At 46.9% G+C, this 26,417-nt stretch overlaps 1 protein-coding gene across 2 annotated transcripts in view; it reads right to left on the bottom strand.

Moving 5' to 3' along the window:
• LOC132779726 (uncharacterized) overlaps positions 1-26,417 on the bottom strand; it is a 62,143-nt gene that overhangs the window by 20,740 nt on the left and 14,986 nt on the right. For both annotated transcript variants that reach the window (XM_067470448.1, XM_067470447.1), the window contains exon 2: positions 19,399-19,530. In XM_067470448.1, coding sequence (XP_067326549.1) covers positions 19,399-19,495 — 97 coding nt within the window. In that variant the 5' untranslated portion in view covers positions 19,496-19,530. The remainder of the gene's footprint in view (positions 1-19,398; positions 19,531-26,417) is intronic.

Genomic DNA, 26,417 nt, shown 5'->3' with positions numbered 1-26,417 from the left:
GTTCATTTTCATGGTCTCTTCCTTTCTGTTGAAATTGTCCACATGCTTGTGGATTTCAATGGCTTCTCTGTGTCGTCTGACATGGTGGTTGTTGGTGTGGTCCAGCATTTCTGTGTTCTCAAATAATCTGCTGTGTCCAGGCTGGTTCATCAGGTGCTCTGCTATGGCTGACTTCTCTGGTTGAAAAAAGCTCTAAAATTATAACAGCTAAACAACAGAGAGGAAAAAACCAGGCACAGATTAACACCTCCCAGCAACAGATTTTCCCAGGCGCAGGCAGGCCTTCAAATGCTAATGAAGGTGATCAGCTGAACATTCACACCTAACTGCAGCAGGGAAGAGCTCCTTGCCCCACCCCAGCCATTCCACAGATATATATAAACCCATTGTCCTAATTCCAACAGACCTCTACCTCTGAGGATGCTTGCCATAGATGCAGGCGAAACGTCAGGAGAAATGCCTCTAGAACATGGCTCTATAGCCCGAAAAAACCCACAAGAACCTAGTGATTCCAGCCATGAAAGCCTTCGACAATACATTGTACTCTGAATGTTTCTGAAAGTTGGGGGAAATGATCCCCTGTTACCTTGTGTTTTCAAACAGCAGTGTTTGCAAACAACAATGCTTCCAAGCTGTCCCAATGGCCAAGTGGCACACCCCATTGTCATGCTGCCTGGAAAGCTCCTTCAGGATTTCAACCAGCAGCTACCTCCTTCTCCCAGCAATTTTTCCAGAAAATACTTTTTTCATGCTGCCTCAACAGCCATGTGACACACGCCAGTGTCATACAACTGGGATGACTGTTGCAAGCAACCTCTCTCAATGTCGAAGGCCTTTCAGTAAGGCCTTCTTTGACAAGGTCCCCATGACCTTCTGGCAAGGAAACTAGTCCAATGTGGGATAGGCAAAAACTATGGTGAGGTGGATCTGTAATTGGTTAAATGGACGAACCCAGAGGGTGCTCACTGATGCTTCCTCTTCATCCTGGAAAGAAGTGACAAGTGGAGTGCCATCAGCAGGGTTCCCCCTTGGGCCCGGTCCTGTTCAACATCTTCATTCATGACGTAGATGAAGGGCTAGAAGGCATGATCATCAAGTTTGCAGACGACACCAAATTGGAAGGGATAGCCAATAGTCCAGAGGACAGGAGCAGGATTCAAAACGATCCTGACAGATTAGAGAGATGGGCCAAAACTGACAAAATGAAGTTCAACAGTGACAAATGCAAGAGACTCCACTTTGGCAGGAAAAACAAAATGCAAAGAGACAGAATGGGGGATGCCTGGCTCCGTTGACGTTATCAAGGCCATGGGGCGCTGGAAATCCTCTGCCTATTCTTCCTATATCAGGCCGGGCCTTCTCCTCGAAGGAACCCGCCCTGCCGGTTGTTCTTTTTCTTGCACCCACAGAGCAAGCAAGCGCAAGAAAGAAGATGTGAAAGACTCGCGGAGCAGCTGTGACCAGCAGCGGCCAGGTGCCAGCACGCGGAGGAGGCAAGCTGAGGCATGGAAGGGCAGATAACAAGAGATTTGGCATTCTGCCTACCCCTGCATTGTCAACTATGAAGGCGCGCTGAAAGGACACGGAGCCAGCATAGGACTGTACTAGGGAGGGTTGAGCTCGGGGGAGTGTTTTTTCCCCTTTATTGGAAGCAGCAACCAGGGTTGGCGGCAAAGGGGAGTGGGGTCCACCCCCCTTTTTGTGGCGTGGGCATGGGCCCTGGATCCGGTTTGGTATCCCCCCCTCAGCGGTGAAGGGGGAACGCCTGGTGTCTCAGGGGTGCCGAGTGCATTGGGCCCGGTATTGTGCCGGTGGCACCCCTGTGTGGCTTGCGGTATCGGACAGCAGTGGGCTGCCCGATCTTGATCCAGGACCCATGCATGGCTGCCAACCCTTGTTCCTGTTATCAATAAATGAGTTGTGGCCATTATTTATCCCAATACCTTGTGTGAGTGGTTTTTCTTGGGTTGGCGGGGGGAGGTGTATCGCCCGTGCACACGCAAATGAAGTTCAACAGTGACAAATGCAAGAGACTCCACTTTGGCAGGAAAAACAAAATGCAAAGATACAGAATGGGGGACAATGCCTGGCTCGAGAGCAGGACATGTGAAAAAGATCTTGGAGTCCTCGTGGACAACAAGTTAAACATGAGCCAACAATGTGATGTGGCGGCAAAAAAAGCCAATGGGATTTTGGCCTGCAATAATAGGAGCCTAGTGTCTAGGTCCAGGGAAGTCCCAAGGGATCCTCTCACCTCTGCAGGAGTCTACCGTGTACCATGCAGCTGTGGACAAGTCTACATAGGGACCACCAAACGCAGCAGCATTGCCCAACATACGAATCAAGGAACATGAAAGGCACTGCAGACTCATTCAACCAGAGAAGTCAGCCAGAGCAGAGCACCTGATGAACCAGCCTGGACACAGCATATTATTTGAGAACACAGAAATGCTGGACCACTCTCACAACCACCATGTCAGACTACACAGAGAAGCCATTGAAATCCACAAGAAGCATGTGGACAATTTCAACAGAAAGGAAGAGACCATGAAAATGAACAAAATCTGGCTCCCAGTATTTAAAAACTCTAAAATCACAACAGCAAAACAGCAGAGAGGAAACAACTAGGCACATCTTAACACCTCTCAGCAAGAGATTTTCCCAGGCTCAGGCAGGCCTTCAAATGCTAATGAAGGTGGTCAGTTGAAACATTCACACCTAGCTCCAGCAGAGAAGAGCTCTTTGCCCCACCCCAGCCATTCCACAGATATATAAACCCCTTTTCCTAATTCCAACAGACCTCACTACCTCTGAGGATGCTTGACATAGATGCAGGTGAAACGTCAGGAGAAATGCCTCTAGAACATGGCTCTATAGCCCGAAAAAACCCATAAGAACATAGTCTCTTCCAACTCTTTGATTCTATGATTCTATGTTTGCACCACAGTTTTCACTCAAAGCAATTTCCACAAGCAGCAGCCCTCTGGCAGCATGGTGGCACACAGCTTTTTCTCACATAGTAAGTTCAACATAATTGTTGCACTCCAGGCCAGGAAGAAGCCCTCTGACTTAACAATGCCACACAGCTGAGTAAAAATGCAAGCAGTTTATTGAAGATAATAAAGAGGCATTAGCAGTAAAAACACTCCAAAGAAATAGGTAAATCCAATTCTGGCCTAAAACCAGACCAAAGTGGAGAAACTGTTGGGAATGTGCACCCATCGGTAGCTCACCATGATCACTCCTTTTAGCCTGAGACTGCCCATGGCTCAGCAAACCCAATACATTCCCCCATAGGTGCTATAATTCCTCTGCCTCAAATGTATTCCTGGGGAGGGGGTGGAAATTGGAGCCTCCTTTCCACCGGGTCCTTCTGGGCTTCTTTCTCCTTTTTGGTGATTCCGAGGAGAGGCGCCCACTCTATGTGGCTATGAAGCCCATTCTTGTAAATACCACCCAAGGCATGAATACAAGATCACAGCACGAAGTCCACCCCAAGGACCAGCACCGGGTACCAGCTCTGCCCACTCCCCACAACAGCTACGCCTGATGCCTGCTGAGGAGACCCCCACCCTCAGGACCCCCACTCACCTTGGACTGCAGGGCTTCCTTTGGCCTCTGAAGAGCAGCAAGAAGGACAGCGGCAGGCAGTGCAGGCAGACTGGATCTGGGTAAAGGTCCGCTCAGTGCCACCGACACACCTTTCCTCTGCAAAACGGAAATCAACAATCGCTTGCTTTTTATTTCAGGGCAAAGTCTAGTGTGCTCATGTGCACAAGGCAGTGAAGACAATCCAGTTTTTCTTGTGACGACTGTCAAGTTGGCTTTGACTTAAGAGTGACCCCATGTATGAGAGGCCTCCCAGGCACCATCATTCACAGCCTTGTTTGTTTGTTTGTTTGTTTGTTTGTTTGTTTGTTTGTTTAGGGTTTTTGTATTCCGTCCTGAAGTCCTGGTTGTGGGATCAGGCATTTGCAGAATAGACTGATTTGCTGGTATAGACATTGGTTATTGGACCATGATGGACTGCTTTGAGGATGATGACTGAAGTTGGCGAACACACACACACACACGGAATATGTGTGTGTATGTGTTTTAACTGTTTTATTGTGGAATGTGTTTTTATATTCTGCTTTGTTGTGTGTGGGCACTGTACTGTGCCATTTGATAGCCCTCCTGAGTCCCTTTGCAGAACTCAGGAGGGCTTCCCAGATCTCTCTTGGTTTCTAGGCCACATTTTTATAGTTTGGCTTTAAGTTAAGTTTTAAATCCCTTTTGTTGTTGAAATCTTTCATGGTGCTGCCTTTGTGTTTGTCAGTAGCGAATCCCTTCTATCTTTACGCTGTCCTTTAGTGGTTACAGCTGAGCACGGAACACATACATACCTAGAACCCAGGAGTTCATCCCACCCAAAGTGCCCACAGCACACACAGCAAGGGATACGCTCCAAGGTGCTGTTTACCTTGGCACCGGTTCTAAAGCCGTGGCGCTTTCACTTTCTCTACAGTCACGGCATTCCCCAGAAAGGAGGAGAGAAGATCCCTCCTGTGTGGAAGAAAGGACATAGTCAAGGCCCTTCCCAGAAAAGGGGAGAATTCCTTTCAATGTGGCCAAGCCCTCTTGGTTCAGAAAGTGGAGCCTGCACACAAGAAGTCAGGAAACACAACCATCTATCCTGTTCCCAGGGCAAGCACCTTGTAAACATGGTGGGTGCCATGGATATAAGATAATACTTTCCCAATCACACCACAACACACACAGACACACACTCACTCATTTATTTATTTATTTATTTATTTATTTAGTATACTTGTATACCGCTGTTTCTCAGCCTAGCCGGCGACTCAACGCGGTTTACAACAAAATACAACAGTCAACAGTATACAATTTAAAACCACAAAAGCATAATACACAATATTGGCACATCAATAACAATCCAATACATCTCCTGACTAAAATCGTGATCCAGTTTCGTCGTCCATATTACCAATTCTTTAATCATCACATTCATTGCACTGAATTAACCAAATGCCTGCTCGAACATCCAGGTTTTTAATCTTCTTCGGAACACCATCAATGAGGGGGCTGATCTTACCTCCATGGGAAGGGCGTTCCATAGCCGAGGGGCCACCACAGAAAAGGCCCTGTCTCTCGTCCCCGCCAGCCGCACCTGTGAAGCAGGCGGGATAGAGAGCAGGGCCTCCCCAGAAGATCTTAGGGTCCTGGTGGGCTGATAGGCCGAGATACGTTCGGATAGGTAGGTTGGGCCAGAACCGTTTAGGGCTTTAAAGGCCAACGACAGCACTTTGAATTGAGACCGGTAGCAAATCGGCAGCCAGTGGAGCTCATGCCTGCATGGGCATCCCAGAGGAGGCAACCAAGACTTGGAAGACAAGCCCTGATGCCAGCGCTGTGGGTTGTGTCCCTCCTTGGCTTCATGTGCACAGTGTATCTGTGGAGTGCAAGGATGGGGACAGAAGGCTTTCCACAAAGGAGCCTGGCCTTGCAACACACACAGGGACATGAGCACACTGCTAACACAGCATTTTCTGTACAGAGAATAATATTTTCTTAGAGTGAATACTTCTGTATGTTATATTATTGTCCATGCAGAAGGATTGTTGTGCAGAAGTCTTTCATCCAAAACTTTCTGTGCAAAGTATGTTCTCCATCCACATTAATAATGTTCCAATGGCCTCAACATTATGCCTTCTTTTTTTTGCGTTTTAATTGACCCCTCTGGGATTGCCCTGCATGTGTGTGTGTTTTGGGGAGACCCCTGAAAGCCTGGCTGGGAGGTGGTTCCCCCTTTCCTGCCAGAGCTTTAGGACGGGAGCCAGAGACTCCTGGGTCCCCAAAGAGCCCCCCAGCAACTGAGGAGTGTATCCCTTGCTCGTATGCTCCAACCCAAGGCTCCGTTCCTACGGGCCCTTGCAGTGTGGGGCCCCTTCATTTCATGGATATGCACCCATGCCTCTGTGCTGGGTTCAGAAGGACCAAATGGCTGGGAGTGGGCTCCTGCTTCTTGACCCTCCCGGCACCAGGTTTAGATCATGGGAAAGCCCATAGGCCTTGCTGGGGGTGAGGAGGGTGGGTGGCCAAGGAGGCGCGTTGGTTCCCCTTCCCTGGGGATTGTGCCCTCTGCCCGTTGAGCCCGTGGCTGAGTCACCCCCAGCTCTGGCTTCTGAGTTGGAAGAGACCTCATGGGCCATCCAGTCCAATCCCATTCTGCCACGAAGCAGAAAAATCGCATTCAAAACTCCCCCGACAGATGGCCATCCTGCCTCAATTTCAAAGGCTTCAAAGAAGGAGACTCCACCACACTTTGGGGCAAAGAGAAGGTTCCACTGCTGAACAGCTCTCTCTCACGGTCATGTTCAAGTGGACTCTCCTTTCCTGCCGTTTGAAGCCATTGCTCTACACGTTTGCTCCCTCCTCCCTGTGACTTCCCCTCCCATCTTGATCCATGGCCCTCATCCTGTCTCCTCTCAGCCTTCTCTTCTTCAGGCTAACCATGCCCAGCTCTTTCAGCTGCTCCTCATAGGGCTTGTTCTCCAGACCCTTGATCCTTTGAGTTGCCCTCTTCCTCTGGACACATTCCAGCTTAGAGTCAACCATTGCAGGGCCCAGAATTGGACCCAGTGGGATTCCAGGCAGAATAGAAGGGTAGGAGGACTTCCCTGGATCTAGGCACTAGGCTCCTCTCCATGCAGACCAACATCCCATTGGCTTTTTAAGCTGCTGCATCTCATTCCTAGCCCATGCTCCCCTCCCTCCCCACCAGGACTCCAAGATACGGCACTGATGTGTAAACGGCTTTGAGTCCCCCAGGGGTGAGAAAGGCGGCATATAAATACTGTAAATAATATGGAAGGAAAGCCTTTGAAAGGCAGATGGCATCCAGGTGGTCAGTGTCCGGCAAGGTAGACAAAAACTCCCCAATGTCCTCCATTATCAAGATGTTGTGCCCTCCTCCTCACAATTCCTGTTGCCCTCTCTCTCTTACCTTTGTGTTGGTCCAGAAGAGATCTCCAAACAGCTTCCAGTGTTTTCTGCTGGCGGTCTTTCTCCAAAAAAGTCCTGCTCTTAGGTTGTAATGTGTACAATGAAACAAAGAATACCTTCATGCTCATGCAGCCCATTTCCCAGAACATCTCATCAAAGTTATAGCTGTTTCTACTCTTTATCGTATTGTTGGCAAAGGGTGCAGAGTTATGGAACTTGAAGTGGACAGGAGTCCCACTGGCATCTTTGGCACACGGCACATGGGCTGCTTTCATGGCCTCCAGGACAGGAGGGGTCTGTCCATCTGCAAAGGTGACCAGGACTTGGATGTGGTCCTTCATGTCCTTCCCCAGACTGAGGAGAACACAGTCAAACATGTATCTCTGGGCAGGTGTCAAGCAAGACAAAGAGGCCTGCAGCACAAGGTAGATGGCGTCCAGGTGGCCAGTGTCTGGCAAGGTAGACAAAAAGTCCCCAATGTCCTCCATTATCAAGATGTTGTGCCCTCCTACTTGTGTATAACCAGCACCAGGATTGTGGCGCAGCAGGTTGAGTGTCAGCTGCATTAAGATTACTCTGACCAAAAGGTCATGAGTTCGAAGCCAGCCCGGGTCGGAGTGGGTTTCCAACCAATTGTGTGTAGCCTGTTGTCAACCTTTGCAACCCGAAAGACAGTTGCATCTGTCAAGTAGGAAAATATCCAGCTTGAAATCATCTGGATAAGAATCAAGGGAACTGGGACTCAAAAAGATGTCGTTGTAGGCGTCTACTACAGACCCCCAAGCCAGGAGGAAGATCTTGATGAAGTCTTCTGCCAACAGTTGACCAAACAGGCACAGAAAAGAGATGTAGTAGTCATGGGCGATTTCAACTATCCCGATATTTGCTGGAAAACAAACTCGGCCAAGAGTACAAGGTCCAACAAATTTCTCGCTTGCCTTGCAGACAATTTCATGGTCCAGAAGGTAGAAGAGGCAACAAGGGGATTGGCTACTCTTGATCTCATCCTAACAAATGTGGAGGACCTGATCGATGCGGTCGAAGTGGTAGGATCCTTAGGGGCAAGTGACCATGTGCTCCTGCAATTTGAGGTACAAAGGAAGGCCGAAACTAAGACAAGTCAAACCCGCATTTTGGACTTTAGGAGAGCTGATTTCCAAAAAATGAAGGAAACGCTGAGCAGCATTCCGTGGACACAGATACTAAAAGACAAGGGAGCTACGGATGGATGGGAACTTCTCAAGAGTGAAATACTCAAGGCGCAATTGCAAACCGTGCCAACAAAGAGAAAAAATAGGACAAGTGCAAAGAGGCCAGAATGGATGTCCAAAGAACTTCTAACTGTGCTAAGACACAAAAGAGACATGCACAAGAAGTGGAAAAAGGGAGAAATCACCAAAGAAGAATTCAAACAAATAGCCAACACCTGTAGGGAAAAGGTCCGCAAAGCTAAAGCAAAAAACGAGCTCAGACTTGCCAGGGACATTAAAAACAATAAAAAGGGCTTCTATTCTTATGTCAGTAGAAAAAGGAAAAACAAGGAGGCGATAGGACCTCTTCGAGGAGAAGATGGGGCAATGCTGACAGGGGATAGGGAAAAGGCAGAACTACTTAATGCCTTCTTTGCCTCGGTCTTCTCACAAAAAGAGAGTCTTCAACCTCAGCAAGATGGAGTGGATGAGGGATTGGAGGACATCCAACCCCAAATTGGGAAAGAAGTCGTCCAGGAATACCTGGCCGCTCTTAATGAGTTCAAGTCCCCAGGGCCAGATCAACTACACCCAAGAGTACTGAAGGAACTAGCGGAAGTCATTTCGGAACCATTGGCAACCATCTTTGAGAGTTCTTGGAGAACGGGAGAAGTTCCAGCAGATTGGAGGAGGGCCAATGTGGTCCCAATCTTCAAGAAGGGAAAAAAGGATGACCCAAACAACTACCATCCGGTCAGCCTCACGTCGATACCGGGCAAGATTCTGGAAAAGATTGTTAAGGAAGCGGTCTGCAAACACTTAGAAACAAATGCAGTCATCGCTAATAGTCAACATGGATTTATCAAAAACAAGTCATGCCAGACTAATCTGATCTCTTTCTTCGATAGAGCTACAAGCTGGGTAGATGCAGGGAATGCCGTGGATGTAGCGTACCTGGATTTCAGTAAGGCCTTCGACAAGGTCCCCCATGACCTTCTGGCAAGGAAACTAGTCCAATGTGGGCGAGGCAAAACTACGGTGAGGTGGATCTGTAATTGGTTAAGTGGACGAACACAGAGAGTGCTCACTAATGCTTCCTCTTCATCTTGGAAAGAAGTGACAAGTGGAGTGCCGCAGGGTTCCGTCCTGGGCCCGGTCCTGTTCAACATCTTTATTAATGACTTAGATGAAGGGCTAGAAGGCATGATCATCAAGTTTGCAGACGACACCAAATTGGGAGGGATAGCCAATAGTCCAGAGGACAGGAGCAGAATTCAAAACGATCTTGACAGATTAGAGAGATGGGCCAAAACTAACAAAATGAAGTTCAACAGTGACAAATGCAAGATACTCCACTTTGGCAGAAAAAACGAAATGCAAAGATACAGAATGGGGGACGCCTGGCTCGAGAGCAGTACGTGTGAAAAAGATCTTGGAGTCCTCGTGGACAACAAGTTAAACATGAGCCAACAATGTGATGTGGCAGCAAAAAAAGACAATGGGATTTTGGCCTGCATCAAGAGGAGCATAGTGTCTAGATCTAAGGAAGTAATGATACCCCTCTATTCTGCTTTGGTTAGACCACATCTGGAATATTGTGTCCAATTCTGGACACCACAATTCAAGAGAGATATTGACAAGCTGGAAAGTGTCCAGAGGAGGGCGACTAAAATGATCAAGGGTCTGGAGAACAAGCCCTATGAGGAGCGGCTTAGGGAACTGGGCATGTTTAGCCTGAAGAAGAGAAGGCTGAGAGGAGATATGATAGCCATGTATAAATATGTGAGAGGAAGCCACAGGGAGGAGGGAGCAAGCTTGTTTTCTGCTTCCTTGGAGACTAGGACACGGAACAATGGCTTCAAACTACAAGAAAGGAGATTCCATCTGAACATTAGGAAGAACTTCCTGACTGTGAGAGCCGTTCAGCAGTGGAACTCTCTGCCCCGGAGTGTGGTGGAGGCTCCTTCCTTGGAAGCTTTTAAACAGAGGCTGGATGGCCATCTGTCAGGGGTGATTTGAATGCAATATTCCTGCTTCTTGGCAGGGGGTTGGACTGGATGGCCCATGAGGTCTCTTCCAACTCTTTGATTCTATGATTCTATGATTCTATGATTCTATTCTATGAATAAGGTAACACCTTAAAGTGTGGGGAGGCTAAATTAACTTATTTATGAGGCCATAAAAGAAGACTCCAGCAAAGCATTCCACCAGGAAGCATGCAGGAATGCGGAAGTGCTTCATCAGCCTCGCAGATGGACAATTAAAGCGACAGCTCCCCGGCGGCCAGAAAAAAGTTAAATAGCCTCTGTCTATGTCTGTATGTTTGTATGTCAAAATTGGCATTGAATGTTTGCCATATATGTGTATACTGTAATCCGCCCAGAGTCCCCTGCGGGGTGAGAAGAAGGGCGGAATAGAAATACTGTAAATAAATAAATAAATAATAAATAGTAAATATTGGGATTTCAATGATTGTGAGGGAATAGGGTATCTGAAATCCTTTCTGATAATGCAACACATGGTCCTTTATGTTGGTAGTTTGGCTTTCAGCTTGGCTTCCGTGAGTCTTTTCATGAATGAGTTTGAATCAGAATTCATCTTCCCATTGGACACCCATGATGTAGTTGATCATCCCGTTGATGAGGGTGGTCTTCCCAGACCCCGTTGTTCCCATCACTATGATGACTTTGTCAGGGACTCTCAGGTTCTCCTCTCCAAGAAGATGTGTTGAGCCACCTGTCACCTCTAATGGAAGAACATAGATTGAGGGTTGTCCTTCAACTACCAGCCGGCTTTTTGGGAGGTATTTTTGAACTAACCTGTCTTCTTCATGCAGGGATGTAGAAACCTCTTCCTCTTTACTGGGAACACCCTGATCCCCATTGGCACACACTGCAGACACTCGTAGAGTGACTGAGGACCTAGCCCACTAATCTGCAAGTGTGGGAAATGTGAGGGATCTTATATACACATGTGGTGGACCTGTGAAGCAGCAAAATACTTCTGGAAAGAGATCCACGAGATCAGCCAAAAAATCTTTAAAAGAAATGTTCATTCCAACCAGAAGTATTTATTTTAGGAATGACCAAAGCACAATGGAATATCAATGAAAACAAACTATTTACATACGTTACAACCGCTGCAAGGATTGTGTACGCGAGAAAATGGAGGCAAGAACTGAGACTACAAAAGGAAGAATGGATAGAAAAAAAATTGGACATCATAAATATGGATACATTGACATAATTAATTACGAAGGTACAGGATAAACACATGAAGATGCCGGATTGGACCTCACTGATAGCTTGGCTAAAAGAAAACAAAGTGAAACCACTAATTTTACCAAATTTGCCTCAAAAAACAGAAGGAAAAATAAACCACCGCTGAAAAGGAGAAGACAAAGAGGGATGGGAGAATAAGGACAATAAGATAAAACTAAAACCCTGGAAGAGAAGAATGGAAGAAGACATCACACACACACCTCCTCCCCCCTTTTTTCTTTCCCCCTTTTTCTGATCTTTATTCCCCTTTTCTTCCCCTCCATCTTCTTATCCTAACCTTATTCCCACCCCCCTTCACCTTCCCCATTTCATCCCTTATTTTTCCTTCCTTTCTCTTTTACCTGCCTTTGTCGCTGTATTAAAAAATTTACTTATTTATGTATTTACTTTGCTTCTATCCCGCTGTATCTCAAGCCCGAAGGCGACTCACAGCGGTTCACAAACAGTAAAAACAGTAGAAACAGCAGTTGTTCCATACAACATAGAACAATTGACTTAACACATTATCCATAAATTACCAATAAGCAATGACAATGCACAATTATTACAAAAAACAACCGTACCCAATCTCCTCATCATCCAAGCGTAGTCCAGGTTCGTCGTCCATTGTTCCATTCCTATGTTCCATTCCCAGATTGCACTAAATTACTCAAACGCCTGCACAAACATCCAGGTCTTCACCTTTTTGCGGAATACCATTAGAGATGGTGCCAGTCTAATGTCCATAGGAAGGGCGTTCCACAGCCGAGGAGCCACCACCGAGAAGGCCCTATCTCTCGTCCCCGCCAGCCGAGCTTGAGAAGCAGGCGGGATCGAGAGCAGGGCCTCCCCGGAAGATCTCAAAGTCCCGGTGGGTTCATAGGCAGAGATGCGGTCGGATAGGTAGCTTGGGCCGGAACCGTTTAGGGCTTTAAAGGCCAACGCCAGCACTTTGAATTTAGCCCGGTAGCAGATCGGTAGCCAGTGGAGTTGGCGCAACAGGGGGGTTGTATGCTCCCTGCGCTCCGCTCCTGTTAAAATCATGGCTGCCAAGCGTTGGACTAATTGGAGCTTCCGGGCTGTCTTCAAAGGCAACCCCACGTAGAGAGCGTTGCAGTAGTCTAAACGGGATGTAACCAGAGGGTGGACTACCGTGGCCAAGTCAGACTTCCCAAGGTACGGGCGCAGCTGGCGCACAAGTTTTAATTATGCAAATGCTCCCCTGGTCACCGCCGAAACCTGTTCCAGGCTCAGCGATGAGTCCAGGGTCACACCCAAGCTGCGAACCTGCGTCTTCAGGGGGAGTGTGACCCCGTCCAGCACAGGCTGTAACCCTATGCCCTGTTCGGCCTTGCGACTGGCCAGGAGTACCTCTGTCTTGTCTGGATTCAATTAAAAAAGCCCTAATAATAATAATAATAATAATAACAGTTATAATGTAAGAGTAATAGGAATAGGAATAGTGATTGGAATCGTACTTGGAACAGTAATTGGAATCATACTTGGAATAGTAATTGGAATCGTACTTGGAACAGTACTTGGAATAGTACTTGGAACAGTACTTGGGATAGTACTTGGAAAAGTAATTGGAACAGTAATTGGAACAGTAATTGGAACAGTAATTGGAACAGTAATTGGAACAGTAATTGGAACAGTAATTGGAATAGTAATTGGAACAGTAATTGGAACAGTAATTGGAACAGTAATTGGAACAGTAATTGGAATAGTAATTGGAATAGTAATTGGAATAGTAATTGGAATAGTAATAATCTAACATAATATATAATAATAATAGGGATAATAAAAATAAAAATAAAAATAATAAAAGGAAATAACAGGAAATCACGGAGGATCCCACACTCTCTTTCCTGGGCTTCCCAGGAGGTCCAACGGGAAGGGTCTTCACAGACTGGGTGACGTTACTGGTCTCACTGAGGCCCGGCTTGCACCTTGCAGCGTATTGGAACTGGTACTCCCTGTTTGGGCTTAGACATGTTAGTAGGAAGGTCCCCTGGCTGCTCTCCGTATTCACAGTCTTCCAGTTCTCTTCTCCCTTAATCCTGTACTCTACCTGATAGCTGGTGATATTCTCTCTCCCGTATTCAGATGGTTGAAAGGTCAGCTGGACGCTGTCATGTCTAATTCCGCTGACAAGAAGAGGGAGAGGTTTTGAGGGAAGGTCAAAGCTGCAACTGACCAGCCCCCCGTCTTCATAGAAGTAAACAGAAGCTCCTGGGTTGTCCTTGTCTGGGACGGAGGACACAACAAACCGCAACTTCCCCTGTGACTCATTGATACAGGAAAAGTCTAAAACAGATCTGGCAGCTTTCCGAACTCTTTTGGAGATCTGTTTGCACTCAAACCAGGCCTGGCATTTGGAATTAGCTTTTTCTTCCAAACTTTCATTATGAAGATAAAGTTTTAAATTGGCTAAAAATGGTTCCTCTTCATGTAAAGAAGTGAATGTAAAGCAAAGGACAAATTCATTCTGGGGGTTAAACACTATTTCATCCAGTTTGCTCTGAGAGGAGAGGACTTCTATCCCATTGAGGAGAGCAAGGTCAAGGTAACATTTCACGAAATCCATCTCTCGCTCCTTCATCTTCAGAAACTCCTGGAGCTTTCGGCTGTTGAAGGGAGACTGGCTCACGGACCTCAGGATGTCGGCCAGGGCACCTTCCTCTTTTCCTCCTCCCCGGATGGAAGGCAAGATTCCTGCCAGCTCTTTCTGGAAGGTCTGCCTGTGCTGCTTGCAGAGGTCCTGGAAATGCTGGATCTTCTTCTTGATTTCTGGGAAGATGTTAGCAATGAGATTCTTCCCCAGGTCATTACATCTCATGTCAATTTCACTGAGTTCCTCCAGAACATTTTGGGCATCAAAGATGAGCGCTAGGCTGATCTCTCGCACCATCTTGGCTGCTCTGGAATCCATCTTGGTCAACGGGTACAGCCAGACCTTGATGGGCACAGATTTCTCTCCATTGTCTCCCATCCTTTTGGGAAGAGTGGAGTACACTTGCATGGCATCCTGGAAACTCACTGGATTGCTCACCAGAGAAAAGTCTCCATGGAACTTGCAGCTGAAGTTCTCAGCCTGGGATTTCTCCCTGTCTTCCTTTTTTATCTCTGGTTTTATTTCCCCTTGTCCTACAATAGATATTGCTTTTGTAATCACCACCTGGAGATTTCCCTCTATCTCTTGCACAGACTCAGAAGAGGAAACTTCTCGGTCAAAGACAAAGAAAGCTTGGGCTCCATACAAGATGGCCGTGACAACGTGGGTGGCGGTCCCATGCTCAAAGACACTTGGGTGAGAGATGTTCTGGACTCCCAGGTGGCGCATGGTCAGCTGTTCATACCTGGTGGTGGCTTTGTACTGCAAGGACACTCTGGCCTGCTGCTTGGAAGTCTTGGTATCTTGGAGGAACTTAGCTGAGCCTTCCAGTTCAACCAGTCCTCCCAGTAAACTGGCCTTGAGGGAGTCAGAGATATTGAGGGCAGAGGCCTTGTCATCAATGGAGTCAGATGTAATGATCTCGAATTCCGTTTTCCGTTGGGGTCCGATGCTCACATCCTTCTGAAGGGAGTCCAGGTCCCAAAGGGTGATCCCTGAAACGAAGCAGAGGAAAACGGATAAAGCTCAGCAACACTCAGGGAGATATACAGAATGTGAGCTTCCCAAATGCCTCACTCTGAAAACACTGGAGGACTGAAAATGTTGCTAGGGGTGAGAAGAAAATTCATTGTGCTTGCACAACACATGGTCAACCTCTCTGCAGACGGGCAAGTCTGCTTCTGACATGATCAAAAAATCGTGAAGCAATGACAAGCCCTACATGGTTTGGGTTCAGGTTGCCTAAAGGATCCCATTTTCCCATACAATCCACCCTGCACATTGAGGTCCTCTGTGGGGCTTCTGCTCCAACCAGCCAGAATCCGACTGGCAACTCTCACCAAGAGGACCTTTTCATCGTCTGCCCCAAGACTGTGGAATGACCTGCCAGTAGAGCTCCAATAGTTAGATCAGCTGTTGGAATTTAAAAACCATGTTAAGACCTTTCTCTTCTACCCTACCCAGCCAGTCTTTAAGCATTAATTTTGAACTCATGTCATGTGTTGTAATCTCTGTCCTGTGTGATTAATGTATATTTTACAGAAATGCTTTGATCTGTATCTTTTATGGAACAAAATTTGAATGTGTATTTGTAGAATTTTTATAGTATTCGTGTGTTTTAAACTGTGCTGTGCTGTGACCCACCTCGAACTGTGGGGAGAGGTGGGTAATAAATAATAATAATAATAACAACAACAACAACAACAACAACAACAATAATTTTCTTGCCTGTGCTGCTACGGCTGTACCAGGAGCTCCAACTTCACTTTCTTTCTATTGAGTGTTTGCATGTATTCCAAGGTTCCATGCATTTTGCAATAAGGTGGCTTCCCTTGGTTTGCAATTATAGGGCCAATGACCCATCAACCATCATTATGTTCTTTAGTCCCCCCCTTTTTTTGGGGGGGTTTAGGAGGGAAAGGGAGCGATTTTAGTTCAGTCTTAGTGGAAAGCTTAGCTACAGGACGTGGATCAGCTCCACCTGTAGAGAAGCTTCGTTTCTCACAGCATCCGGGGGAAACAGCCCTAAAGATCTAAGGAAAACGGTTTTTCCGCACAACCCTTGTTGAGTTTAAAGAAACAGCTCCACATCATTCATGGAAAAAATCCAAAGGGATTCCAACTGGAAAATCTATAAAGTCTTGGCTGGTAGGTCTACTCGGGTAACCAGAAGCAATTGGAACTGGGAGTAGGGCCCACACCAGCAGAGCCTAGAAAACAGATTACCCAGAGAGTGGACAAAAAAGGGTTTTCCTTGTAAAGGAAATAAATAGTTCACCAAGTAAGCTGCCTGTCGATTGTGGGCAAGATAAGAAGCATTTGTTTGACTTGTTGAAAATCTGAGAAGTATTTGATTGTTTTTTGAAGACCTAAGCGATAATAAAGGATTTTGTTAAACTTTTCAAGCTTCTAAAGACTGTGTATAGGAAAATCCTTAGGGCCTTTCAGCCGAGGCACCCCGGCTTCCCGCTGGGCACAAAGAGCACGTCCTGTTCAAAAGCCAATTGCTGTAGGTCCAGTGCGCAACAGCACATTGCCAGTTCCAAGCCTGGTCAAACAGGAACTCACCCAACAGCCCTGAATTCAGTGGGAAACACTCAGGAATAAAGAAACCCATCCATGGAAATAACAGACACAGAAATACCTAAAACCCTTATCTGTCCTCTATTTCTCTTCCACTTTTGCAGATCTTCCCTTTGTTATATAGTGCAGGAATTTAGGGGTCTTTGCCTGGCGAGACAGAAGAAGCACCCAATGTTTTCCCTGATTTTTCCCAATAAAAGGTCTCACCAAGTTGAAGAAAAGCCATGGAGTTGTTTATTGAGATCCAGCTGGAAAGGATGCAAATCTGGGTTTTCCTTAACCACAAAGACAGAGGAACAATGGGGGTGAACTTAGGTGGATATCTTTAGTGAGACAGGTTGAATGAGTGACAGGTTGGAAGGGGGAAACTTTCCGAAGGTTTCCCCTTATCCCATTGAGATATGATTAAGAGTTTGCTAATTGGTAATTTCCCTTGGTGGCCAAATACCTCTGAAGCCAAGGGAGATTACCTTTTGTTACTGTCCATGCAAGGAATGTCTATAGATTCTTTGTGATTGCTAATCTCTGCCCTTCCAGTGTCAGGACGACTTCCTTGCAGGCCTGTAGCGAGGGGGTGGTTTTAGGGGTTCAACCCCCCCCCCGAAATGTTTCAGATTTTTTTTAAAAAAACTGGTTTACTCATGAATTTTAACTGGTTAACCAAATCCCCATGCTGCTAAGTCTATGAGATGCAAAAAATTAAGAGTCCCTCCAGAACTGCAAGCACTATCTCAGGCAAATATTGACAATTTATTCACACTGTCATTACTTGCGGCAATAGCCGATGTAGTGAAGCAACCAAGTTGGGCGTGTGTATGTTGAATGCTCTCATTAAGGAGGCCAGACTTGGTGGAGGTGGTTGACAGGGGTGGAGCCGCAGGCTATGGAAGGCTGCTCTGCCCCCTGCTGTGCTCTTTGCTTCAGCGTGAGCTAGGAGGCAGGTTTCAACCCCCCCCCCCGAAATTTTCAACCCTCCCCGAAATTTTCAACCCCCCCCCCCCCCCGCCGAAATTGTCAACCCTCCCCGAAATTTTTTTCTGGCTACGGCCCTGCTTCCTTGTATTTTTTATACATTTTTCCAACAAAGGAAATGGGGCAGAAAGGGTCAGGAGAAGGTTACATACACAGGAGAAAAGAAGAAAAGATAGAAATCATAATACAGAGAGTAAACCCAACGACCTTCCCCCAGCGTCCATAGTTCATATTATTCATCGGAAGGTCCATAAAGGGAAATATATCCATGAGGGGGAAAGAGCGTCCCTTGCTTTATTTTTATTTACAGTTCTTATATTCCGCCCTTCTCACCCCGCAGGGGACTCAGGGCGGATTACAGTAAACACATATATGGCAAACATTCAATGCCAGTTTGACAAACAACATTTAACACACAAATACACCGAGGCTATTTAACTTTTTTCTGGCCGCCAGGGGAGCTGCTGCTTTTCATCATCCATCAACGACACCGATGAAGTTCTTCCGCATTCCACATTCCCCGGAGTCTTTTTTCTTTATGGCCTCATAAATTAGTTAAATTTAGCCTCCCACACAAGGTGGTGCCTTATTTTCCTACTTGACAGATGCAACTGTCTTTCGGGTTGCAAAGGTCGACAACGGGCTACACAATGGCTGGACACCCACTCCAGCCCGGGCTGGCTTCGAACTCATGACCTTTTGGTCAGAGTGATCTTAATGCAGCTGACACTCAGCCAGCTGCGCCACAATCCCGGTGCATTGTGAGGTGCAATCCCCTCACAATCCCTTGTGAGGTGGGGGACCCCCAGGAGCCCAGGTGTGTCTCAGGTGGGAAAAGTCAAATACTTTTGTGGCATGATTTTCAGTAATAAATTGGTTACCTTCTGCTATAAGCATATGAAAATAGGGCATAAAGCCTTGATTAAATGATACACACTATCCAACATGGGAAGGGTCCTTGTTGTTGTTAGTGTCTTGGCAAACTGACCAAGGCTTAACCCTTATTATCCAGTCTGACGTCCTTGCCCTTAGCAAAACTATAAGTTACTATTAGGGCTGGGCGCTTTCGTTCGTTAATTTCATAATTCGTTAAAAATTCGTTATTTTTTTTTATAACTAATCGATAACGAACCATTCTGGAGCATCTAAAAAATGAAACGAATTTTTCCAATTCGTTTCATTATTGATTCGTTATTGATTTGTTATTGATTCGTAATTGTTTCGTTATTATTTCCGCATGTCTGGTGCAAGTTTTAGGGTTGCTGTTTGTTTTCTCAGTGAAAAAAAAATATAATTATCACACCAACAGTCAACAACAGAGGGAGAGGGAAGCTTCAGAAGTTTTTTTAGCGTATTGCGCGATCGCGGCCGCCATTAACGAATCGATTCGTAATTGTTTCGTAATTATTTTACGATTTCCGAAATTTCGTAAATATCGAACTTTTTAACAGAAAAATTTCGGAATTCTTTTAAATAACGAAACGCAAAAACCCCCTAAAAACGAATCGAGTTTAGAAACAAATTTTTCTGTGGTTGCCCAGCCCTAGTTACTATCTCTTATGGGGTGAGGGGGTCATGTTCGACTTCACCCTTTTTGCCACACACACACACACACACACACACGCACTTGCAATGAAAAACTGGGATGACAATGTCAGCCCAGGTCTGAATGGAACTGAAGTCTAGAAGCTGTGGAGATCCTTCAAGGTCTGTGTATGTGTCCATTGGCTGAATTGTCCTTGCCCACCTCAGGCATTGAGAGATCAGCCCTTACCTGGGATGAGGGTGTCCTTCCGGCAGTCGTAGAGCATTCCCAGCTGGAAGGGGCGGCCCAAGGCGGGCATCGCAATGGTGTCCTCTGACAGGTCCATGGCTCATGCCCCGGGTCACTCTCCCCTCTGCCTCTCTGTTGGGAACAAGAGGAGTGATGGAAGAAGCACAGATTGTGTAGCCAAAGAGAGGACAGGCAAGGGACAGAGCCACAAAAGTAACTCCCAGAAAAGCGAAGGGTGCTTCTGGCAGATATTGCATCGTGAAGCAATGGCAAGCTTGGTCACTTGGCTGGTGACATAGCAGAGTGCCACTCAACGTGGTTGTCCATGGACTAGGGCATTTATTTATTTATTTATTTATTTCACTTACTTATACCCCGCCCTTCTCACCCCGGGGGGGACTCAGGGCGGCTTACAGAGGGGCACAATTAGATGCCCAAAACTATTGACAAGCAATACAAAATACAAAACAGTTCAACAATTAAATTAAAACATCAATGCATAATAAAATAATAAAACAATCTCATAAAACAATCTCAAGCTCAGGGTTCGGAGTCCATATATCCATTCCATTCCATTTGTCCTTGTCTAACGTCAGATCCTTAAGTTATCTGTCAGAATGACCAAAAGCTTGGTCCCACAGCCAAGTCTTCAGTTTTTTCCTAAACGCCAGGAGGGAAGTCTCCGATCTAATCTCCCCGGGGAGTGAGTTCCACAGGTGGGGGGCCACCACTGAGAAGGCCCTGCTCCTCGTCCCCACCAACCTCACTTGTGACAGTGGCGGAGTCTAGAGCAGGGCCTCCCCTGAAGATCTTAAACTTCGAGGTGGGATGTAGAGGGAGATCCGTTCGGACAAGTACACTGGGCCGGAACTGTATAGGGTTTTGTAGGTCAAGACCAGAACTTTGAATTGTGCTCGGAATTGGATCAGCAGCCAGTGGAGCTGATGCAACAGGGGTGTGGTATGCTCCCTGTACACTGCTCCGGTGAGCAATCTGGCTGCTTCTCGCTGGACTAGTTGAAGTTTCCGAGCAGTCTTCAAAGGCAACCCCACGTAGAGTGTGTTGCAGTAATCCAACCGGGATGTGACAAGAACGTGGACCACCGTGGCCAGATCCGACTTCCCAAGGTACGGGTGCAGCTGCATGTCTCTGGGCTGTTGGCTACAAGTCCCCAGTGAATTTCCAGTAAAGAAGGAAACATTTGGTCCAAAAATGGTGTTGGCCCCTGGCAAAAATACCTTCCCCCGTAGACATCATGAGAAGCACACAGTAAGAGAAGCCATCTCCTTGGTCTACCAAGGTGCAACAAAATCCTCTAGTGATGAGACAGAAAGAATATTATCCACTGGGTTGTTGTGGGTTTTTCGGGCTGTATGGCCATGTTCTAGAAGCATTCTCTCCTGACGTTTCGCTTACATCTATGGCAAGCATCCTCAGAGGTTGTGAACCATAGATGTAGGCAAAACGTCAGGAGAGAATGCTTCTAGAACATGGCCATATAGCCCAAAAAACCTACAACAACCCAGTGATTCCAGCCATGAAAGCCTTCGACAATACAATATTTTCCACATCCTTGATTAGGAACCCTAGAGAGATAACTTTAGATGGAAAGGAAAATGCTAATAATAAAGTACAAATCTCCTTTCTCTGGAAAGTGTTTGAACACCCTTGTCATAGAACTAAGAGTAATTACAGGCAATCCCTGGAATACAAATATCTGACTGATGAACAACTTGTAGTTATTAACAGCATTACTTAATTTAGGGGTTGGATGGCCATCTGTCAGGGGAGTTTTGATGGTGCCTTTTTGCCTGGAAGAAGGGAGTAGGACTAGATGGCCCTTGGGGGTCCCTTCCAAATCAGGGATTCTGTGAAAACCTAGAACTGGTTAATATTGTGTTTTTTTCTCCCATTGGTTAATATGTAAAACGTTTGATGTTGTGGCCAATGTTTTTTGTAAAAGCTTTTTTACATTTCTTAAAATTGACTGGTTGCCCTGACACGACAAATAAATAAATAAATAAATTTCTAAAAATCAGTAGATATACTATCAATATTTCTGAAAGTTGGGGGAAATGATCCCCTGTTACCTTGTGTCATTGTAGAGAATATTCAAGGAGATGGCTCTTGTAATTTTTTAAAAATATTGTTTATAATTTTTTTAGAAATTTCCTAAAAATCCATGGATAAGAAAAACATTCTGAAATTTGGAGGGTTAAGAGGTGCAAATGTGTTCGACCATTGTATCAAGTTCCACCCCAATAACTATAGAAATTAGGGAGAAAGGAGCCCCTGAAGTTTCCCCAATTGTAGTAATTATGTGCATGTGCAATTACTGTAACGAAATAATAACATTTCATTACTCCCATTATGTTGTTGTTCATTCGTTCAGTCATCTCCGACTCTTCGTGACCTCATGGACCAGCCCACGCCAGAGCTCCCTGTCGGCCGTCACCACCCCCAGCTCCCTCAAGGTCAGTCCAGTCACTTCAAGGATGCCATCCATCCATCTTGCCCTTGGTCGGCCCCTCTTCCTTTTTCCTTCCACTTTCCCCAGCACAATTGTCTTCTCTAGGCTTTGCTGTCTCCTCATGATGTGGCCAAAGTATTTCAATTTTGTCTCTGAAATACTCCCATTATAGTAACGAAATTTTAGCAAAGTACACTTTAGAAACAATTCAGAAACGAAGCATCAGCGCCACAGCACACTCCCCCCGGCTTTGTAATGACTTTAGAAACATTTTTGTATCAATTGCACAACCTTATTGGTGAACTTGTTTAACAAACAAATGCAAGGATCCTCTGCATTGTTTCAGATTCTAACTGAACAAGAATCACTTACGGTTGCTCCAATGGCAGCCACGAGGGGGTGCTATAGCCCTCCATAAGAGATAGGCAGGGCTCCCAAACTCATTGACACAGCACCCCCCCCCCCCCAATAGAGAAAGAGAGAAAATCCTACATATTTCCATCTGCATTTTGTAAGAACCCAAGTTTTGCTGCATGCATTTCTGAAATCTACACAACACTGGGTGTATGTGCCTTTTAATTCATGTCCTGCCATTGAATGTTTGCCCTATATATGCCGTGCTCTGTCCTAAGTCCCCTTCAGGGTGAGAAGGGTGGAATATAAATGTTTTTAATCGATCGATCAATCAATTCACAAGGTGCCAAGTGTCAGCTTCATATGGGCCCATTCAGCCTACTCAAAGTTTTCATTCATGTTTTCAGGTTGAAACAGAATTATTGAAGGGCGGGAGCTAATCTAATCTCTTTTGAGAGGGTATTCCAGAGCCAGGGGGCCACCACGGAGAAGGCCCTCTCTCTCATCCCCACCAATTGTGCTTGAGACGGTGGTGGGACCAAGAGAAGGGCCTCCCCGTTGATCTCGGAGCCCGCACCAGTTCGTAGAAAGAGATGTAGTCAAAAAGATAGGTTGAACTCAAAGCCTATAGGGCTTTATAGGTGATCACCTGCACCATGAATTGAGCCTGGAAACTTGTCAGAAGCCAGTGGAGCTGCTTTAGTAGGGGCGTGGTATGTTCTCTGTGGCTATCCCAGTTAGAAATCTGGTAGCCGACCTTTGCATTAAATGCAGTTTCAATTGGTGAAGCCTGAGGATGTGGACAAGATACTCGGAGGAATGAGGCCTACCATGTCCATCCTAGACCCCTGCCCATCCTGGCTTCTAAAGGAGGCCAGAGGGGGATTGGCTGAGTGGGTGGAGGTGGTGGTTAACGCCTCCCTTCGGGAAGGCAGAATTCCAGCGAGCTTAAAACAAGCTATAATAAAACCGCTGTTGAAAAAACCATCACTGGACCCCACTCAATTCGACAACTTTCGGCCAGTTTCCAATCTTCCCTTTTTGGGCAAAGTCCTGGAACGTGTGGTGGCCTCACAACTCCAGGTATTCTTGGGAGACACGGATTATCTGGATCCAGCACAGTCTGGTTTCAGACCGGGACATGGAACCGAGACAGTCTTGGTTGCCTTAGTGGATGATCTGCGCCGGGAGCTCGACAGGGGGAGTGTGTCCCTGTTGGTGCTGCTGGACCTCTCAGTGACCTTCGATACCGTCGACCACGGTATCCTTCTGGAGCGCCTTGCGGGAATGGGTCTTGGGGGCACTGTTCTACAGTGGCTTCGGTCATTCCTGGAGGGTCGGTCCCAGAAGGTGTTATTGGGGGACACCTGTTCAACCCCACAACCTTTGTCGTGTGGGGTTCCTCAGGGCTCTATACTGTCCCCCATGCTGTTTAATATCTACAGGAAGCCGCTGGGTGAGATCATCCGGAGTTTCGGGGTGCGGTGTCATCTGTACGCAGATGATGTCCAACTCTGTCACTCCTTCCCACCTGCTACTAAGGAGGCCGTCGAGGTCCTGAACCGGTGCCTGGCCGCTGTAACGGTCTGGATGAGGGCGAACAAATTGAAATTGAATCCAGACAAGACAGAGGTACTCCTGGTCAGTCGCAAGGCCGAACAGGGCAGAGGGTTACAGCCTGTGTTGGATGGGGTCAAACTCCCCCTGAAGACGCAGGTTCGCAGCTTGGGTGTGATCCTGGATTCATCGCTGAGCCTGGAGCCCCTGGTCTCGGCGGTGACCGGGGAGCATTTGCACAGCTTAGGCTCGTGCGCCAGCTGCGCCCGTACCTTGGGAAGTCTGACTTGGCCACGGTAGTCCACGCTCTGGTTACATCCCGTTTAGACTACTGCAATGCTCTCTATGTGGGGTTCCCCTTGAAGACGGCAAGTCTCCAGCCCTCAATGAGTAGATAGACTAGATAGACTTAGGGATTCCTCCCAATTTCCTGTAGTTAAGTTGGTTAAGAAGGGGTTAAGAAGGGGGAATTGCCCTTTGCATGGTACTATCTCCTCCCCATTTGAATACCTAGGAATGTAATCCTATAGGGAAAACGTAACTTCCAAAGATGTAGTAGATAGAGTTACTTTTATTATTTTTCCTTTTCTTTTACCTTAGATGATAGCGCAGTGAAGCTAGTGAGCTCCAAGAACTTTTCCTATCCAGAATGGATTTCTTTTATCTTTAATAAACATATTATTTTGATCCTATGAGTTGTGGATCTGCAATCCTGTTCCATCCTGCTGAATGGAAGTCAATCCTTGCTCACTACAGGTAAGTTTCTGCTGCTCATTTACTGTGTACCCTGCACTCTGCTATATTTTGGTGGAATCACCCCCAGAGAGGGTTATTTCTGAGCCTAACAGCTCTTGATTCCCAACAGGTTTGTTTTGGGCTTATCTAGATCCGGGCTCCAAACACATCCGTATACATCCATCAACAAAACACACACCAAGGGAGGTTACTCTTTACACAGCGACAGCTCTAAAAGGCACAGACCCGGATGCAGAAGTGCCCTTTTGTGCTTCGAGCCTGCTTCGCTCCTTATTTGTAGCTCTGGGCGCCGGGTCTCCTCCTTCTGCTCCCAGGGGCTCTCCATGGGGTGAGTGGGTGGCCGGGCTTTGGGGCTGGGTCCTGTTACCTGGGTCATGGGGCCGAACCCTCCTGGAGATGCCACAAAGCACAAAGCCAGGCGCCGAGGGAAGCGGGGCAGAGGGACGGAGGCAGGGGTACGCATTGAAGATGCCCCCTCTGCCACCGGCTCACAAGGCGCTCTCTCCTGGGGTTGGGGGGGGTGTTGAATCAGCCTTTGAGGGGAGGGGGGAACAGCCCCAGACCAGTCAGCCCCCGACTTGCTCCTTGAGCGAGGCAGGCGATGGAGACTTTGTGCGAGGCCAGGCCCTTGCTGGCGAGGCTTTGCGGGCCGGATAAATGACCTCGGGGGACACGTTTGGCCCGCGGGCCGTAGTTTGGGGACCCCTGCTCTAGGTGCTCTTACTGCCTATTACAGGGAAAACCAGCTGATCCCCAACCCATCTAAAACACAGACATGTGCCTTTCATCTCAAGAACAGAGAAGCATCCCGAGCTCTGAGGATTATGACCTGGGAAGGAATCCCACTGGAGCATTGCAGCGCACCCAAATCCCTGGGAGTCACTCTGGACCATGCTCTGACCTACAAGAAGCACTGCCTGAACATCAAGCAAAAAGTGGGCGCTAGAAACAATATCATACGAAAGCTGACTGGCACAACCTGGGGATCACAACCAGACACAGTGAAGACATCTGCCCTTGCGCTATGCTACTCTGCTGCTGAGTACGCATGCACAGTGTGGAACACATCTCACCATACTAAAACAGTGGATGTGGTTCTTAATGAGACATGCCACATTATCACAGGGTGCCTGCGCCCTACACCACTGGAGAAATTACACTGCTTAGCCGGTATTGCACCACCTGACATCCGCCGGGAAGTGGCAGCCAATAGTGAAAGGACCAAGGCAGAGACATCTCCAGCTCATCCCCTGTTTGGGTCTCAGCCAACACGTCAACGACTTAAATCAAGACATAGTTTTCTTAGATCTACAGAGACACTCGCTGGAACACCCCAGCAAGCGAGAGTCCAAAAGTGGTAGGCTCAAACCCAGAGCCTCAACCAATGGCTGATACCAAATGAGAGACTCCCTCCTGGGCACACAGAAGACGGGGCGACTTGGAAGGCGCTGAACAGATTGCGCTCTGGCACCACGAGATGCAGAGCCAACCTTCAGAAATGGGGTTACAAAGTGGAATCGACAACATGCGAGTGCGGAGAAGAGCAAACCACTGACCACCTGCTGCAATGCATCCTGAGCCCTGCCACATGCACCATGGAGGACCTTCTTGCAGCAACACCAGAGGCATTTCAAGGGGACAGAGACTGGTCAAAGGACATTTAATCAACTACCAAACTCACACATTTTGTATTTTCTCTGTTTGTCAACACTGACAAAGACACAGCAAGAAATGCTGTTTACCCACAAGCAGAAAGACATTACATATATTAGAAACCAACACTTTCTCATTACTTTATTTTCCAGATCAACAGTCTCGGCCACAGCAATGCGTGGCAGGGGACAGCTAGTATACACACACACACACACACACACACATATAT

This window comes from Anolis sagrei, chromosome 6 (assembly GCF_037176765.1).
Source record: "Anolis sagrei isolate rAnoSag1 chromosome 6, rAnoSag1.mat, whole genome shotgun sequence".
Lineage (NCBI taxonomy): Eukaryota > Metazoa > Chordata > Lepidosauria > Squamata > Dactyloidae > Anolis > Anolis sagrei.
The sequence above is the reverse complement of the archived record's forward strand: the minus strand, read 5'-3'. Positions and strand labels throughout refer to the sequence as shown.